The sequence below is a fragment of the Salvia splendens genome, chromosome 8 (genome assembly GCF_004379255.2).
Source record: "Salvia splendens isolate huo1 chromosome 8, SspV2, whole genome shotgun sequence".
NCBI lineage: Eukaryota > Viridiplantae > Streptophyta > Magnoliopsida > Lamiales > Lamiaceae > Salvia > Salvia splendens.
Genome location: NC_056039.1, coordinates 34,433,695 through 34,452,323, shown reverse-complemented (window position 1 = coordinate 34,452,323; position 18,629 = coordinate 34,433,695). Strand labels below are relative to the sequence as shown.

The 18,629-nt window shown below is 39.5% G+C and overlaps 2 protein-coding genes across 4 annotated transcripts; one reads left to right on the top strand and one right to left on the bottom strand.

Moving 5' to 3' along the window:
* Positions 1 to 579: 579 nt before the first annotated feature.
* Positions 580 to 11,106, bottom strand: LOC121743583 (anaphase-promoting complex subunit 5-like). Of its 3 annotated transcripts, none has more exons than XM_042136909.1 (21): positions 10,828 to 11,106; positions 10,580 to 10,739; positions 10,229 to 10,350; positions 9,756 to 10,002; positions 9,437 to 9,614; positions 9,240 to 9,318; positions 9,053 to 9,138; positions 8,680 to 8,809; positions 8,470 to 8,502; positions 7,645 to 7,893; positions 7,459 to 7,536; positions 7,092 to 7,354; positions 6,734 to 6,793; positions 6,550 to 6,617; positions 5,705 to 5,810; positions 5,485 to 5,626; positions 5,138 to 5,236; positions 4,617 to 4,881; positions 4,386 to 4,453; positions 3,990 to 4,140; positions 580 to 742 (listed from the first exon to the last, which is right to left on the bottom strand). In XM_042136909.1, the coding sequence occupies exons 1-21, from the start codon at positions 10,996 to 10,998 to the stop codon at positions 726 to 728; spliced, it is 2,772 nt and encodes a 923-aa protein (XP_041992843.1). In that variant the 5' UTR covers positions 10,999 to 11,106; the 3' UTR covers positions 580 to 725. The 3 variants fall into 3 exon arrangements, with proteins under 3 accessions (XP_041992843.1, XP_041992840.1, XP_041992841.1); XM_042136906.1 differs by lacking the exon at positions 580 to 742 and adding an exon at positions 2,769 to 2,937; XM_042136907.1 differs by lacking the exon at positions 580 to 742 and having other exon boundaries at positions 3,775 to 4,140.
* A 4,025-nt stretch (positions 11,107 to 15,131) lies between these two features.
* On the top strand, positions 15,132 to 18,629 carry LOC121744791 (switch-associated protein 70-like). The gene is made up of 10 exons (XM_042138436.1): positions 15,132 to 15,274; positions 15,418 to 15,522; positions 16,107 to 16,168; positions 16,257 to 16,340; positions 16,444 to 16,475; positions 16,660 to 16,741; positions 16,937 to 17,165; positions 17,264 to 17,491; positions 17,586 to 17,878; positions 18,045 to 18,629. Exons 1-10 carry the CDS (start codon positions 15,251 to 15,253, stop codon positions 18,373 to 18,375), a joined length of 1,470 nt encoding a protein of 489 aa, XP_041994370.1. The 5' UTR covers positions 15,132 to 15,250; the 3' UTR covers positions 18,376 to 18,629.

Here is an 18,629-nt window from a genome sequence, read left to right as displayed (position 1 = left end):
ATTTAATCATGAGATGCAATCTTATAAACCGAACGACCTCTAAATTGTAATTTTGATCGTTCTATGAGTTTGACGAAATAATCAATTTACACATTTGCAAGCTGCAACAAGCTCTTTGAGGAATGACTTTAGTAATGTAGTAACGAATTTACAAAGTGAATTCAAATCCCACCAACGTCTCTAAATCTGCAGCGGAAGGCTTAACGAATGATAGAGTAACAAATTTGTGACAAGAATATTATGAATTTGAATCCCACCAACATCTCTAAATAGATGTGTGCGTGCATGAAGCGAGATTTATAACAAAATCATTTGAACACTAACACAAGCACGAGCGCAGAGGCATAAAAATCTGAGGAGTATTTTCATTTATATGATAATACATATCATACAGTAATTGGTGTCACAGTATATAACATGGACACATCATTTTTGTACATATCAAGAGTTCATAATGCCATAATAAAGCACATTCAGTTGTATCTGACTGATATTTTCATTTCTCAATATATATATATATATCTACCTGCTACTAGTATTTTAGCATGTAAGCATTCACGGCGCTGTTGTTCTCCTGCCCATTTTTGCCTCGAGCATCTTCTCAAATTCTTCGATAGACCTGAATAGTTCCGAGAAGTTCCCCTTTCCGAATCCTCCACATGCGCCCTTCTGGTACATCTTTCCTTCCTCATCTTTCATCATGCACCCTATTCTCTGAATTATCTCTATGAAGATGGTCGGCCTGCAAAAACACGAGGGAATGTAGTATTAGTTACTCAGATTTTGTAAATGAACTTGTATCTGGAAGAGAAACAATTCAGAGAGAGCAGCAAGGGGAGAGATATTGGCAATTTAACTACTATGAGTATGAATGAATACGCTATGCAATATAACTAACTAGCTTATTTGCAGAAAAAAGCTCAGATGAACGAACAACTCAAATTTTGGGGGTTCCAACGGTGATAAAAGGTGGAGGAGACGGGAGACGTGATAGCAAGTAAAACAACAGAGTAACAAATTTAAGTTTTAAGTACTGTATTTCACAAAATCAGAAGGTGGCAGAGCTAGCTAATAGAGACACATCAACCTAAGTGACACTGAGACGACCATCTGAAGATTATTCAGTATCCTATGATGCAGTTCGGTTGCTATGAATCATTATCATATGATTATCCATATGTGATTAAGTTGTGAGATGAACCAAACAATTCATATTTTAATGCGTCACAGTTTAATTTCCCATAGTGTTCTAGATAAGCTGCTTGGACATGATCAAAATTCAAAACTAAGATCCACAAAAATTAACTGCAATGATCAAAACAAGCAGTAACAAACACAAGTGTGAGAACTATATCTATTATTAAATCCAATTATCCCCCAAATCAAACTATATCTCCTTTCCATATTCGAAATTAACAACACAAACTCCAAAAATCAGCTCAATCAACACACCTAAACATCACAATCCAAACTACTTAATCTACTGATGAAGAACAGCAGAAAGGTAAACTCAAAGCAGATGGAAGAGAAGTAAGCGTTGTACAATTATACCTATCACCAATCGGCTTGGTGAAAATCTGCAGCAAAGTCCCTTGATCATCCCTATCCACCAAAATCCCCAACCTCTGACACTCCTCAATCTGATCATCCCTAAGCACATCTCCAGCCCTACTCTTCAAATTCCGGTAGTAAGTAGGCGGCGGAGAAGGCATAAACTCAAACCCCCCAACCGAGCTCCTCTTCCTCATCTCCCTCAAAGTCTTGAAAATATCCTGACTCACCAATGCCAAATGCTGCACCCCAGGCCCTTCATTATGCTCCAAATAAGTCTGTATTTGGCTCTTCCTCTTCATCCCAAAAACCGGCTCATTCAAGGGGAAAAGCACATTTTCGTCATTGTTGGCAAGCACTACCGAGTTGAGGCCGCTCTCAGCCGTCCCCACGTCGGCGGCCGTGAACTCAGCGAACTCATGGAAGCCAGTGAATTTCTTGATGTACTCTGCGACGGGTGCGAGCTTTGGCACATTGCCGACGGCGTGATCGAGTCTTATGATGCCGTAGTCAAGTTCTTGGGAGGGGTTGTTTAGGGGGTCGAAGCCGGGGAGGAGCCACTGGTCTCCGTCGATGAAGCGGAGGACGGCGTCGCCGTATAAATGGACCTCGGCGAGGGTGGTCCTGCCGTCGGAGAGGAGGGTAGGGGGGAAGACGGGGATGGCGCCGCGGGAGATGGAGGCGGAGAAGGCGGCGGAGGCGGAGGGGACGGAGACAGCGACGGCGCGGACGGCGAGGCCGTGGGAGGAGGTGAAGGAGGCGTGGGAGGAGGGGGAGAAGGAGGGGAGGGAGGCGGAGGAGGGGTCGGAGATGGAGGGGGAGTAAGGGGCGGTGAAGAGGAGGGAGAGGTCGCCGGAGCGGAGGAGGTAGGAGGCGTGGGAGGAGTTGCCGGTGGAGAGGTCTGATTTGGCGATGAGGGGCATGCCGAGGCCCCAAGAGAAGCGGAGGGCGGCGTTGGTGGCGTCGCCGCACCAGAACTCCACGTGGTGGAAGCTGTGGACGGGGAAGTGGTCGGACTTGGGGTTGCTGCGGCTGAAATTCTTGCGGACTAATGGCTTCAATTCGCCGGCGGCGGGGGCGGATTTTTGACCCATGGTGGAGCTGCTGGGGTTGGAGGTGGCTTGGAGTTTTAGAGTGAGAGTGTGGTGGTGACGGCGTGGCGCGTTTGGAGAGAGGAATGAGGAGAGAGAGAGGCGTATGCTTGTTGTCATGTATGGAGGAGTAATGGAACTGATCGCCACAAAATTTTCTGGGCAATGGCTTTTAATATGGACGTTTGTTTCTGTTTAGTTAACTCCAACGGAATTCACGCTTTTACCCCCTTCTTTCAGTATTATTAACTCTTAAAATACTCATTCCATTCCAAAGTAAATGTCATTTTGTGACCTAATAATAATAGAGAAAATAAAAAGTAGTTGAATGTACTGATGATGATGATGATGATGATGAAGAAGAGAGTAAATAAGGAGGACTAATAATTGAAGTAATAATGAAAAGAGAAGTAAGATGGTTGAGTTTATTAATTGATGTTTACTAGATGAGTAAATGGCTATGTTATTGATATCCTAATACAGTATGGAGTATAATTTAAGTGGAATGAAATAAATCAAATTCAAGTAAATGTATTTTGAAAATAAAAAATTTGATAAATAAGTTGGACATGGAGACGTGGCAAGATAAGCAGGATGACAAACAAATTGGTGTAATCCAAATCAATTAAATGGATGAGCCCAAACCATACACGGAACGAGTTCCAGTCCACACACACAATGCTACTTTATTGTATTACTATCACTAGTCATTTTGGACCACTGTACTGTACTTCAAATCAAACCATTTTCACTTTAAAACGGCTACTATTTTTGGCAGCCTTCCTTTTAAACATTAAATCTTTAACTGAAAAGGAAATCATTTGCAATATGTGTAACTAATATAGTTAAATCAAGAGGAGTCCAGAATTGTTGTTCAAGGAGTCCCACACGGAAGCTACAAGTGAATATCCATTCAGACAAACCATTAGGATTGACAATAACTCAACCCTACTTGTTAAGACGTTTTTTTCCAACCAATAAGTCAGGGTTTCAAGTCACTACGAAAACACAAATTAACATACGAGATCGGTTGGGCGGGCAGATCTGAGATGCATGGTGTCATATAGCAAACTGTGAGGGGTTGTGACCTATGCCATATTTCACCTCACACAGAACACAATTGCAAACAAACTTTAGACTAAAAATGGAGCTTTTGAAATATAGAACTATATATTACATTGTGCAAATGAATTGTGACAGAACATGATATTGGCGATTAGACAAACACTGGTATCAATACACAAAATAAATGAGTACTACTAGTTAAGATGCAGGCAAAGATTTATTTCAGTAATACATACTCCATATGTGAACACATAGTCTATAGACATCAGCAAACTGACTTACTGAAGAGAGAATCGTCCATTCCTTCTGGATTCTCAAAAGCAGTAATGTGCTTCCTGAACGAAGATGCAGCTTCTTCCCTGTCATCAAACCACCTGAGCTTGTCGTATACAATGGCCAACAAGTAGAAAGCTTCTGATGCCAATTCATGATACTGTAAAGAAGTAATTGTTATCTTGGTAGTCAATTAATATTGGAATTTCAATATCATCTTCAGCGATGATGCTCAAAGCATGGACAAGCATAGATTTTCAGTGTCATAAAGTTATTAGAACCATTCCCACACAGTTTCATGGTTCTTTCATGTTTGAATTTGATCACGAGTAGATGTTCTGTGGGAAATTAAGCACTAGTCGCATATGCACAAAATACAAATAACAAGTCAGGAGATTAACCAACCTCCAATAGTTGAAGTTCTTCGGAAGCTTGTGTTAAAGGTTCTAGCACCATCTCTGGATTGTCCGAAACTATTGAAAGAAAAATAGAAGTTATTAATAGATTACATCTCAACCATTTCCTTACCAGTCCAGAAAATATTTCCACTCCCATCCTTGAGTTAAGACACACCCTAACTCTGTCGAAGAAGCTGAAGGTGGAAAACAATAAAGGAAGGAGATAGCAGTAAAATACCTGAAAAGTCTGGGTCAGCCAAATAGCATTTGGCTTCCATAATAAGTGCTCGAGAGCGTAGCTCCAAACCACCATGACCAAGAAGCATGGGGAAACAGCTGTGTAAGAGGGCCAATGCCTTTTTTGCGTGATTTGGTCCAAGAGAGAGCCATAATTCAGCCAATACTAATGTTGCAGAGGCTTTTAGAAGATCCAGATTAAATGATTGGCAATAGGAAAGGCTAGCCAAAGCGTATGGAATTCCTAAAACAGCATTGCCTGACCTCTGAAACGGCAAAATATTTAAAAAAAACAGATTTCAGCAAATTTAAATGGCATGAGAAGTTGACAAACCAATAGCTGTTTCTGCAGCAAAACACCAAACAAATACAACCTGGTTGTATAAACAGCCTTCTAGTTAAAGATGAAACATTCAATTTATTATCATAATCAATACAAATCATAGCAGAAGTCACTATTTTGTTCTAGTATCGCGTGATACAAGTAGATAAAGGATTTGTGTGTGGTCCTATGATGTGTACCTTGTGTATCTCGGCAAGCAACAGAAGAACAGTAGCATTTTTCACTTGCATGTTAAACTTATAACATGTGCAAAATAGAGCGTGTGCAACAGCTGCAGCCTGCAAGAACAACTCCCATCAAATACAATTAAAATGTAGCACATACAAAAAAATGGTCAGTTTAGCTCACCCAACAAATGGGACACTAAATATATATATGAAGGCCAGCTCATTAGAAATAGACGAATGAAAGCACTAATAAGATATGTTCCATTTTTTGTTTTCTGAAAAGCATAGCTCATCATTGACCTCTTACTGACTTTGGTAAACAAATAAGGAGCATAAAATCTTGCCAAGGAATACGAAACCTGGCTATACTGGTTTGCAGCAAGTAATGTCCGAGCATGACGGAGCCTAGTTTCTGTCTTCAGCTCCATGTCCACACCAGTCACAGAGGAGGCCAAAACCCCAAGCTCATCACTGAATTGCTGAGCTAGTTTTAAATGTCCCCTAAAGCATGGAAACAGTGAGGTGTCTGTCCTGTAAATACTTATTGGATAACGCAAATATTGCTGTAAGAAAGTATACCTATGTAAAGCACACTCATGCAGCAACTGTAGTTTCAATAACATGATTCTGGACTTTGAAACACATGCAAACTTCGCTACTGCTATTCTCAGGGCAGCAAAAGCATCTAGATAGTGCATACAAAATAGGATGTAAGTAAAAGAGAACTATATAAGGTGCTTGTACAAGAGAGTTTGTCAGCACTCATTCAAGGAAAATAAGAGTTGTGAAGAAATGAATATCTAGGAATGATCTGAAACTTTTCATGTTCCTCTTTCTGGTTGGGAGAGGGTGGTGAGTCCTAAATCACATCAACTTAGCTATGTGATGTCTGCTTTAAGGAAAATTCTCAGAGATTTCTTTCCAGCAAGGCATCAGTGCAAATGTTAATAGTTAAAAGAGTCTAAGAGTCCATTGTCCGAACAGGTAAATATGGCTTCTTAGTTTCCCATAGTAATCATAAAGGAAGAGCACACCAAGTAATTAATATAAAGGGGATTCTAATGTGACATAAGAAAATTCTAGATGCAAAATGACTCGGAAGCTATCTCTGGGTCTTTAATTAATTATAAACACGAGTCAGAGAAGGAATGTGTAATCCTTTCTTCACATTCTATTCTCTGCAGACAGTGCATGTGACTTTGTGAGTGCACTGCATTCAATAGTAGATTGTCTCTATGGCACTGGAGAAACTAAGCAAATGGGAAGGGAAGTCCAGTACCAACAAAGACTTTCCCAGGACTTAGCACTTAGCAGTAAGACCAATTTGCAGATAAAAATCAAACCTGCTTACTAGATATTGTAAAAACACAACCACTTGCATAGAGACAGGAAAAACTAATCAGGAAATGGTATCCATTTACAACCTTGGTATCCTTTATAAACAGCCAAATGTTGGATAAGCTTGGAGTATGCTAATGCAGCATCGGATAAACTGTAAAAGATCCAAAAACCTAGTTACTGTGTAATGATATTCAATAGCATAGAAATTAGAGTAGAAATAACATAAAACAACAGCAGGTAATAGATCCCAGGAAAGATTGCAATTACCTTGAGGAGTCTGCGAAGCAAGTTGCAAAAGTCAGTGCATTTATTCGAGCTAGAGGAGCACTGAATATAAAATGGAGAATGTTGAGAAAACTACAAAGGAGAAAATGAATACTCTGTATATCGCATGCAACACAATCAGATTAATAATGAAGATAATAGCATTCGTGGTGATGAAGCCATTACTCGCCACTTCAGGAAACTGGCAAGATGAGAGTAGGGATTGTCCTTCCAATGTCTAGTGGAAAAAAGCTACAAATCTATTTACGAAATAGGATATCATGATATAGCATCCACAAGACAATTAGAAAACTCGTCCAACTTCAAGAACTAATACGATAAGAGGTCTTGAGTAGATCACCTGCCATACATCTCCCATGAACTAGCACGGACTAGATAGGACGATCCTAATAATTGTACAACGGATCCAGGAATTGAGCTCGGTTGTGCAGAAAATTGGAAAGAACTGGAATTACTTCTTGATTCATTTTCTTGACTGAATATCAATGAGTCTAGTGGCTTTTTAAGACTTTTCAGCCAATTTGTACAAAAAGCGCCATCAGCAGTCAATACAGAACTTTCATCCCCAAAATCATTTATTAGACGAGAACTCAACCACAATTCCTGCAATACTCATGACAGCAGTAAGAGAAAGATAGCGTTATTTATAATCTCAAGACAATATCAGCAGGAAAAAAAATCAAAAAGATTAAAGCAAGAGGAAGAACCTTGTAGATGTTGGCAGGGTGCGTTCTAAGTTTCATGGAAGCCTTCGGGCCAAATGAAAGCAGTGGCCTTTGTACATGCTGCAAATCAAAGTATAGAAATTAGATTCCCCCTAAACACAAAGTATACTTAGATAGTATGTTTTTAGGCCAATACTGTGCAACAAAAGAAAATTACAGAATCCTCACCGTTATATCATACTTAGCAATTTCGAGATGAATAGATGCTACCAGTCTTTTCAACTTCAGACTTTCTGCCCTCTTCAAAGATCTCCGTAAAAGTACGTATAATTGTTGTTGGACGGATAATGATGTCCCCATACCAGCAACAGGTGAATACGAAGATCCAATAATTCCAGATGTCTTTGATATTCCTACTTCAGACAAGAGGTTGGAAATAGCAGCCAGTGTATATGCAAGACAAGTATCATCACTGTACTGCACGTTTGATATAAAATTAGATCCAGAGAGTGTTTTAATGAAGTTAACAAAACATCAGAATTTCCAATAAGAGGAACCAAAAACTCAAAGAAACAACCAAAGCAACTGGCGGAAGGAAATGGCTGAACGAAAATTAACTGCAAAACAATTTGTCACATAAAAGTGTAGAACAACCATACCATCACTTAGCGTTTGGTGAACTAGTAGAAATAACAAGTTCTAAAACAACCAAAATATTCAAGACATAATTTGAGTTTCTCAGCCAAGAATAACACTTAATTGGATCCCTCCAACTTAGTGTGCATAACTACTTCAGGCCTAACTACTTTTAGGTTCTTTCTGGGAAGTTAATCAAGAGTCTTCCACGCAATGTAGCAGTCTACAATCAAGTTCAACTTAACCTGGTTAGCATGTGATTGACAGATTCAGTTGCTTTTAAAAGGTCAGTTGGCTGGGGATGAAGAGTTCCTAAGAATATGACCACATCACCACAACACACGGGCTGAACCCAACTCATAAAAATTGAGAATGAAACTAAATGAGCCTAACTGAAGCTAAACATAAAGTATTTACCTGCTGAGAAACTCGAACTGCTTCAGTTAATACCTGAACATGTGAAGAGAAGTACGAGTCAAGTAGCGTTTAATAGATCCTTTAAAACAGCAATACATAACATGCTGGCAGTCCCAAAATAGATGACAAGAAAACAACAATAACAGCAAACAGAGAAAATTGAAGAAGGTAGACAATAAGAATGGATTAGACTGGAATCCATATGCTTACCTCCAAAGCTTCCTTCGGGTGTCCTAGATGAAATTGCATCATTCCTAAACATAATAAAGCGATCTCATATCTTCCGAAACTACTGCATCCAGATGGAGGAGGAACACATTCAACTCCTTCAGTCCCTGCACTTTATCATGAATATTTTTCACATAAGGAAATAAGTATAAGTAAGCTCCTCAACTTATTCATCTCATTTGTCATGAGAGAAGCATGGAGAAATGTGATCTTCTTTAGAACCAGATGCCTTTTATTCTCACTAAGTTAAAACCAAACAGACAAATAAACGAAACATATATTATTTTTGGCAGAATAGATACATGAAGTTAAACATAAGGAAAATTCAAGAGGATGGACATGCATCAATCCATACCTATAATCAAAATAACGGTGGAGGTTTTCCAGTGCCCCCGGATAATCATCATGATAGAGGTTATTCAAATATCTCAAGTAGTGAACCTAAAATTGGAAAATAAACAAAACAATTGTCAGGTACAGTTGAAGTGATCTCCTAATCATGATACAGTCATAGACTCAGAAAGTTCCAAAAGGAAACTCACTCGATGTAATTCAGGTGCCAACTGCTGGAGCTTTTTCAGTATGGATTCAAAAGCATCAAGAGGGAAAGAGCTTCCATATCTGACTCCAAAAAAAAATGATATAGTTTTATCCAGCTTCATTAGCTCCAACTAATCTGCAGCTTCTTGATACATATAAACTATACAAAAGACAAAAATATAATAGAAAAATCACTTACTTCTCGATAACATCTGCTCGCTCTGATAGGTAACCTTGTACCTGCCAATTTGTGTGTAGGAAAGTCCCACTAACAGAGCCAATATCCCTTGACATATCACTCGAAGACAATAAACAAGACTTAGCTTCTGCATTCTTATCCATATGTTCCAGCCTGTGGCTTGAAGAGATACCACTATCTATGACCAGTGAAATCAAGATGTCAAAGCTCATGGCATGGACTTTAATAGTGCAAATAAAGTATAATCTGAAACATGCAACTAGAACCTAACACAGAATCACCAAAATTTTGCTAAAAATAAGATCTCTCACAAGAGTACCATCACCAAATTCAGAAACGGTCTTTGATGCATGTCCGTAGAAAGGGGTTCTTCCAATCTCCATTTTTCTTTCCTCAAAATCTTCAACAGATTTCTCATAAAAACTTTCCATCTCCATATTCTCATATTCTGATGGAACATTTGAATAGCTACTGGACTCATCCAAATGTGGTAATTCATACGGTTGGTAACCTGAGAAGGAATCCTTGCAATATGCCCCAATACTTGTTAAGAGATGGCAAATACCCTGAAGTGAGAAAGTAATTTTGGATACATGACTTCTGAAGTAAAAACATATTATAGCATAAGAAGGGAGGTAATGAATTATTGATAGTATAGAAGGTATTTCCAACACACGGACACCAAGAGGCAAGTATGTATATATATATATATATAGATAGATAGATAGAGAGAGAGAGAGAGAGTACAACCATCAACATGTTCATTGAAGATGGAATGCGGCATACAATTACCTCAAATGACATCTGATTAAAGGTAAGCAAGCAACGTCGTACAAACATGCCAATGATGCTATTAGGATCCAGCATAATCTGATCATCATCCATAACATTAGAGTCCGAGCCCCCAAGGATCCCTGATGATAAAAACAGAAGCACTAAACCAAAAGAACTCTGATTCATTTCCACCAAAACACTATCAAGTACTATGTCATAAACCAAGCTACAGCCAACTCAAACAGAACAACTGCTGCATTAGCATCGGCATTTAACGAAAAACTACATACATTGTGCACCAAACTTGCAGCGCTAATGCAAAATCGCATTGTGAGTTTTTCACTAGCAAGAGAAGAAAACAAGAGCTACCTCGCAAATCAGCAAATAAATTGAACAAGTCATCCGGTGAGGCCAGCGACGAAAGCTTCCCCATTAAGTGGTCACTCAACCAGTGATTGAGCAATCCATCAATCTCCTTCAGCTGAGCAATGAGCTCATCAAGCGTAGGCTCGAAAATGCCACCACATTCCTGCATAATCCAAAACGAGATAGACTGAGCTACCCGCTTTCTGATCAAAATATCAATTAAATTGTGATATTTTGGACTCGGATTAAACCTTGGTGAGGGATATGAGGAAAATCCCGAGACAGTTGTGCTGCGAAACGGATGAGAAAGGGAATGGAATGGAAATTTGAGAAGGCGGTGCGTAAACTTGAACCAAGATGCAAATGGAGAGCTTGTGCGGAGTGACGGCGAAGCTCGACGGTGGCTTGGGAACGGCCGTCATCGCCGGCGATGGGTTTTTGGTGTAGGGTTTTTGAACGAGAGATGGATTGAAAGTTATGGCGCTGGAAATTTGAGATTTTTTAAAACACTAAATTCGAATGTACTGTATTTATCTATGATAGAATGATGCTACTCCTACACACATCTTACATAAGTAGAAAATTAAATAGGTGAATTCGATATCTGTATTAGCAAAAGATTAACTACTAAAATATTTATGTTAGTAAATAAAACAATTTTGCTTTGGCTTTCATTTCACAGTTTAGTGTTCCATTCTCTTTTATTCAGACTTTTTTTTATTGTTTATACGTTTTGCAATAGCAAATCTTTTCTCATGTCATAACATATTTAGAAAGCTTAAGACCATCCGCAGCGGTGAGCAGCATGCTCACCGCCGTCCTTGCCGCTGGCAAGGACGGAGCTCGTCCGTTGATGCGCCCTGCCGCTGGCAGGGTGGTGCTCTTAGCTAAGAGCACGTCCGTGCCAGCGGCAAGAGCACGAGGTGGCGACGTGGCAGCTTCTGATTGGCCCGTTGATTTATCATTTTTTATTATTATTTTTTTAATAAAATCGAAAAAATCTGAAAAATTCAAAATTAATAAAAAAAATATTTTCTCACTTCCTAATAATTTTATCCATTTTTTCCACACTTTTAATTTATTTTTTTTCATTATTTTTACCCCAAAACTCATACTTTCATCTATAAATACTATCATTTCAAACACAAAAAATGACACTATACTAAACAACTCTCTAAATCTCAATTTTTATGAGTTTAATTATGTAATTTTTAATTTTTAGGAGTTTAATTATGTAATTATTAATTTTTAGGATTGTAATTATGTAATTTTTAATTTTTAGGATTTTAATTATGTAATTTTTAATTTTATTTGTAATTTGTAATATTTATTGTGGTTTTTAAATGAATTTTAATATTATGGAAATGTTTTTGTTTAATTGAATTTTATATTAATTGTGCTCGTCCTTGCGGAAGAGCACAGTTGTGGGTATTGTGCTCTTGCCAGAGAGCAGGCATGAATAGTACCGCCCGGGCCCACAACCGTGCCGCTGGCAAGAGCACGGTTGTGGATGCTCTAATGTCGCTCGTTCCACCGCCTCTTAAATAAGTAACATTCACCCAACTTGCATCAATTTTCTAATGTAATTTTCGAATTATTGTTGAAGGCACATAAATTTTAATTTATGAGTTTGCACTATTCAAATAGAGTCGGATGTGTGAGACGTGTATTTCAGAGTGCCCCATTGCGTCGTACTATAGTTTATTAATATTGTTCTTTTAGATTACACATGATTAAATATTTACTGGTATTTCATAAATATGCATGATTTACTTACAACGTACAAAGCTCGTGTGCCGCATGTGAAAATCTCCACTTTATAAGAAATTTTAATAGTACCAAACCCTTATATTTGCGTAGGCTATACAATTTTGAAGATTTTCAGTGACAATATACAAAACTCGTACATTGTGTGAGAATTGGAAAGTTTAACACTATTACTTAGGTCTTGGGAAGATGAGGAGAATTGGAAAGATCGAGAAAGTGTATAGCACGAGTGCACGACCATTGAGTAGGCATTTCAGGGCATAAGCAATGGGGCGCTCTAAGGGGCGCCCTAAAGTCCGTCTTATGCACCGCCATGTCAGCATTTTATCCTCATATCCTTCCACCTGCAGTGGGGCGCCCTAAGGCGAGCCATGTAAGTTTTGCTATTGTTTTGTTATTTAATTTAAATGTTTTCAAATATATAAATGCAAACTAATTAAAAAACACAACGATTAAATGAAATACGACAATACTACATTGATTAAAAAAAAGTTACACGAGTTAGAAATTAAAAAAAAAAGTTATACTCTACAAAATTCCCAACTTCCGTCGCAGCTCATCGATCAACCCCTGGAGGTATTCGGCTCTAACCGGATTCGTACACTTCATGAGGGCGTTGTGCGTGTCCAACAACGTCCGCGCCATCGAGGTCGTTGCCAACTCCGAGTACGCAAGTGCCGCCGGGGTCGGGGTAGGGGTCGGGATCGGAATCTGCGAGGAGGATGTCGCCTTTGCCTTCCCCTTATTCTTCGCAGCCTTGATGCCTATGGGACGCCGGAGGACATCGGTGTGCCGGAATTCTCTTCCTCCATGTACGTCCGGTTGAGGTCCACCGGACGAGTTCCGCTTTCGCTGCTCGTGTAACCACCAGCGTCGGTGGTCTTCGTCCTCTTCGTCGCACCGGTGTGCAGAATCCCACCTTGGAACTTATGCTTGTCCCTCAAAAGCGCCGAGATGCTGAAATGTTTGAAGTCGCCGTACAGGGACTGGTACGACAACAACGCTCTGTCACGCACATCGCTCAAGCTCTCGCCGCTTCCATGCTCCCTCGAGCACTTCTCGTACTCCGCCGCGAACAGGTTAACTTGCTTCTTCACCTGATCCCAGTGCTTGCGGAGCTGCTTCCTATGGCGCTGATACGCGGTCGGCGGCTTCGCCTCATTGTAGCGCTCGGCGATGCGCTCCCAGTACGCGAGCTGCTTTTGGTTGTTCGCGAATATCGGATCCTCCGATATATCCACCCAACACATCGCCAAGACGAGGGTTTTATCCGGTTGGTAGTTCGTACGTTCGGGGGCATACTCTTCATTCGTTGCCGGAGGTGGCAACTTGTACGCCCTGTACTTGGTCCGCTTCTTTATGGCGGGGGCGGCGGCGCGACGGGAAGGGGCGGCAAGGCGAGTTGGAGACGGCTCCATGTCAGAGAGACCGTACGAATTCGTACTGAAATCGGGATCGTACTGCGTGTTGGGGTCGAACGACCGATATTCGTCAGGTTGTGTACCCGGCCAACGTGTACCGTCTCCAAACATCGGGCTATTGGGACTTGAGTACTCACCAGAATCCATTTTATAGCGTAAGTTGAAAGTGAAAAACTGAATGGAAAGGTTACAAATGAAATGTGGGGTAGATGTATTTATATAAACACAATTTTCGAATAAAAAAAATCAAAAACGCGTTGCATCGTTCGCGTCGCCCACAGTGAGCGGCCAATGGCGCGGACGATGTCCTATCATCCACGCTTCGTCCGCGGACTAAGCTTAGGATGAGGACGACGCATCGTGCATCGTCCGCACATCTACAGTAGCGGACGATGGCGTGCTCGAGGCATCGGGCGGCCTATTGTCCGCCCCACTGTGGATGCCCTAAAATGAGAGTAGATTGTTTAAACGGAAATGTATGAGAGTGTTTGGGAATGGACAATGTTTTTATATATAAAAACATAAAAAGATTTCTATCATCGAACAGGTGTTTTTATATATAAAAAAATGTCACGTTTTGCTTGCAATTTACAAAGTCATTTTATCATACCATCTCAAGGGGGAAAGGTATACTTGCAAGGAATATTTCACATTTATCTTCTAAAAAGGTTTTTATATCTTCTTATAAAGTAATGAACTCTAAAGAAAAAAAGTAAATTAAAAAGACAAACAAAAATAATTAATTTTTTACCTTTTATGTCAAGAATAGATAAAGATACATTCTCAAAATGAAAGAAGGTACAATACCTCCTCATATACGCTTTTCATTAGAGCATGAAATCTTATGAAGAAGAGGTAAATATGATAGTTATTTCTCTTTAACTCTCCATTTACCATTTTACTTGGGGCGCTCTTGCATTTAATTATCTACCAGAAAAAAATGGGTAAATACATAACTCATACAAAATAAAATGTATCACATTTGTTTCATATTAGTATAAAAAGTTTGAAGTTGCTATAAATCATACAAAAAGTTTTATTCGTGTTTCAATTTAGTACATTCTGTTATATGTGTTTAAACGGCGTTAACTCTTTGTCTATGTGAAGTACAAAATGTTTCATCATTGTTTCATGTTGGTATAAAAAAAAATTTGATTGTTTCATATTGTTACAAATTTTTTTATCATTGTTTCATAGTTTGTACGTCATATAAGTAAAAAGTTAACACCGTTTAAACACATATAAAGAAATGTACTAAATTGAAACACGAAAGAAACTTTTGTACGATTTATGACAATTTTAAACTTTTTGTACTAATATGAAACAAATGTGATACATTTGGTATGAGTTTTTGTATTTACCCAAAAAAAAGAGAAATTCAACACACAAACAAACGAACCACCTCCCCAACCGCAGATCATCACCAAAAACCCTCTGTAAATTCCGTCGATTCCTACTCCAAATTGCTCATCTCATCAGATTCGCCATGGCATCAAATGGAGCTCCACTCGTGAGTGTACTCATCCTCGATTTCCATTTCCGCTCACTTTTTTTGTTGCTTCCAAATACCCTCTAATTTTGTCGATACGCTGAGATTTTCCATTTCCATAAATGAATTTATCGATTGATTGTTTAGGGATTTGAATTATGCAGGGAGATGTTGATACGCAGACAAGCTTGGAGAAGATCAAAAGGCAGCTCGCCTCGAGCTCCGGCCGACAACTCCTTCAGGGGCCCCTCTTAAAGCGATCCGAAACGGTAATTGATCTCAACGCTGCTTGTAGTTTTTAATTCAGCTGCAATGTTTTGTTTATGCATGTGTGTTTGTGAGAGTCAACTGATGATTATAGCTTAGCTTAAGAATTGTCGCGAAATTTTAATTCGAAACTACTAGTCGATGCTGGTATCTCTTGGCATTGGAGAATCAGTTAACTTTGGATAAACATTAGGACGCAATCATGTTTGGAAAATTGGGAGAAGCATTTTCCGAACTGATAGCTGCTGCTGAAGGTTAACAAATAGTAAAACTTATTCCTGATTTTGGAGAGATGTTAATATTAAAATGGATTACATGTTGTGTTCCCTTTGTTGAGGAAAGGAGGCGAAGGCGCTGTTAATTTTTAGTAGTAATATAATGTCTTTTCCCCCAAAGATGTAACAATTCTCATGCTTTAATTGACAATAAAGGGTGCATCGCAGAATAGGATAAAAAATGAGTGTATCTTTTCTACCCTTAAAAGCTATCATATTGTTTTTAACAGCTTAGGAAGTTCCAACTATTGGAACTTTTGTCAATAGAATACCTGGGTCTAGCTGATTGTACTGAGTGATGTTTTTAACAGCTACGGAAGTGGAACGAGAGGTGGGTGGTTCTAGACCCAACAACTGGGAAGATGGAATACAAGTAAGAAGCCATATCATATTTCAGTATTTACTTTTGTTTTATTGCTAAGTGCTGTTATTGATTAAGTCTTTGTTTCATTCATCTTCAGGGTCAGGAGAAATGAGCCGGCAGTAAAAGGAACCATAACATTTGATGCAAACAGCACTATCACAATTTCTCCTGTGAACTTCCAGTAAAATCCGATTCTTTAGTGTATTTGATATTCCCCCTCTCTGCAGGTACGTTCCTCTTGTAGGTTATTAATCGTGCTCACATCCTTTCCTCTGTTGATGCAGGGGACTACCGAAGTATGATGGATGTTGTTTCTGTATCCACATTAATATTTTAGATTGTTTTCCCTCTCCTTAATGCTAATTATGTGGGAGATAAAAGGTGAAAGAAGGCTAACACTATATGAGGCCATAAACAATTTGGCTTATTTCCTTTTTTTGTTTGTCACATATTGTTAAATTTGATAGAACTCGGTCTTTTTATTCTTAACTCTGTTCTAGATATTGGGACACCACAGAAAAAGGATTATTTTCTTTGTGCAGAGACTCCTGCTGCTACCAGAGCTTGGGTGTCAACACTACAGTGAGTGGCCAATTTAATATGTTTACATAAACTCGTCCCATGAGATAAGGCTCAGTTTAATCTGCTAGTACAGTTGCAGTGTGGGACAAATACACTCATAGCATTGATTCAGTTGCTAACTTATCTGTTTCCAAATCTTCTGTACCTTAATGCATGGGTTTGTGTTTGAATTTTTGTCTTTTGTTTGAACTACAGCGCAACTCAACTGGTTCTCAAGGCTCACAAAGAAGCGGTGAACACCTTAAGTGGAAATGGATCCACAAAGTTAGGAACGGTTGCCACTGTTGTTGCTGCTGCAAATTCAACAGCACTGGAAGCTTCTAAAGAAATTGAAGCTGCCATGCAAGTTTCTATGAGGAATGCCTTGGGGGCTATGATGAATAAGACACCTGATCTTCCGATGGATGATTTATCAATCATGAAGGTAACAAGGCATATTAGTAACAATTGTCTAAATATTTCAAGTTCATTAAATTGCATCTATTTTGTCAGATTTATTGAGAAAATTATTTTGTTTTGCAGGAAACGTTGAGGGTCAAGGATGAAGAGCTGCAAAATTTGGCTAGAGATGTTCGTGCTAGAGATTCAACCATAAAGGAATTAGCAGAGAAACTATCCGAGACCGCTGAAGCTGCAGAAGCTGCGGCCTCTGCTGCCTATACCATGGATGAGCAAAGGAGAATAGCATGTGCAGAGGTTGAGCGGCTGACTAGAGATTCAGAGAAACAATTTGAGTCATCTAAACAGAAGGTAATTGTAGATTCTCGTCAGCTTGGTGTCTCCATTTTGAGGTCCAGCCTTGGTCCGGCTTTCTTGATCTTACTTTTCCCATATATACTCATAGATTAGAGAGCTGGAAGAGAAAGCTCAGAATCTGAGCAGAGAGAAAGATCAGCTGATAGAGGAAAGGGATTCGGCCATTCGGGAAGCTCATTTGTGGCGTTCAGAGCTCGCGAAAGCTAGAGAGCGTGCTGTCATATTAGAAGGAGCAGCTGTTCGAGCTGAAGAGAAGGTCAGAGTTACAGAGGCTGATACTGAAGCACGACTAAAGGAAGCAATCGAAAAAGAGTCAACTGCTGCTAATGAGAAGCAAGAATTACTTTCATATATCAATGCCTTGCAAGAACAGCTGAAAAGGTTTGTAAATTGTAACAATATTAAGCTTTTTTGATAAAATTTTCTGTCAAATATAGTTGGTGTTTTGCATGAAGTAGCTTCTACTTACCTTTATTTCATATTACATTCGCTGCCTCTTTAGCTGATCGCAACGAGTTACAGAAATTCCTATTTTTCCTTCCGACAGGCAGCAGATGGAGACCCGAGAAGTGTTTGCAGAGAGGACCGATTCTCACTCGAGTATAGGTGGCGATTTACCATTAACAAAGCACGTGGATCCATCACAGGAGAATGTCGATAAAGCCTGCATGAGCGTTTCAATGACGACATCATCGCCTGCAGAATCAGATCTCCATTCTATCCGGGAGAGTGAATGGAGCGACATCCAAACCACAGAGGCTAGGATAGCTGATGTGAGAGAGGTTGGTCCCGATGCAGAAGAGCACAGCCTCGATATCCCTGTTGTAACTTTCCCGACCAATGGTCACCCAGAGCACGATTCTTCGCATCAGCCTTAGAGAATGGCAGGACAGCTCCACTCCCTCGAGCATAGCTTTTTTTTTTACTCGAATCTTGGCTCGTTGCTGCTGTTGGTAGATGATTAATGCATTGCATGTTTTGGTTATTTAAGGAATTTAACCCTTGCTTGGTATCCTTTGAGTGCAAATAGTCTTGATAATCAAAGATGTTAAAACATACAGATGAATATGAGTGTAAACAGATTGATGATAGTACTAGTTTTCTATCTTCATTGCTCTTGACTTGGCCTTAA

Coding starts and splice junctions, on each gene's coding strand:
- LOC121743583 (XM_042136906.1), bottom strand. CDS start 10,998: ATGACGGCCGTTCCCAAGCCACCGTCGAGCTTCGCCGTCACTCCGCAC. Junction 10,740..10,827: donor TCCTCATATCCCTCACCAAG/GTTTAATCCGAG, acceptor TGGATTATGCAG/GAATGTGGTGGCATTTTCGA. Junction 5,627..5,704: donor CATGAGTGTGCTTTACATAG/GTATACTTTCTT, acceptor TCCATGCTTTAG/GGGACATTTAAAACTAGCTC.
- LOC121744791 (XM_042138436.1), top strand. CDS start 15,251: ATGGCATCAAATGGAGCTCCACTC. Junction 16,169..16,256: donor ACTGGGAAGATGGAATACAA/GTAAGAAGCCAT, acceptor ATTCATCTTCAG/GGTCAGGAGAAATGAGCCGG. Junction 17,879..18,044: donor TTGCAAGAACAGCTGAAAAG/GTTTGTAAATTG, acceptor TCCTTCCGACAG/GCAGCAGATGGAGACCCGAG.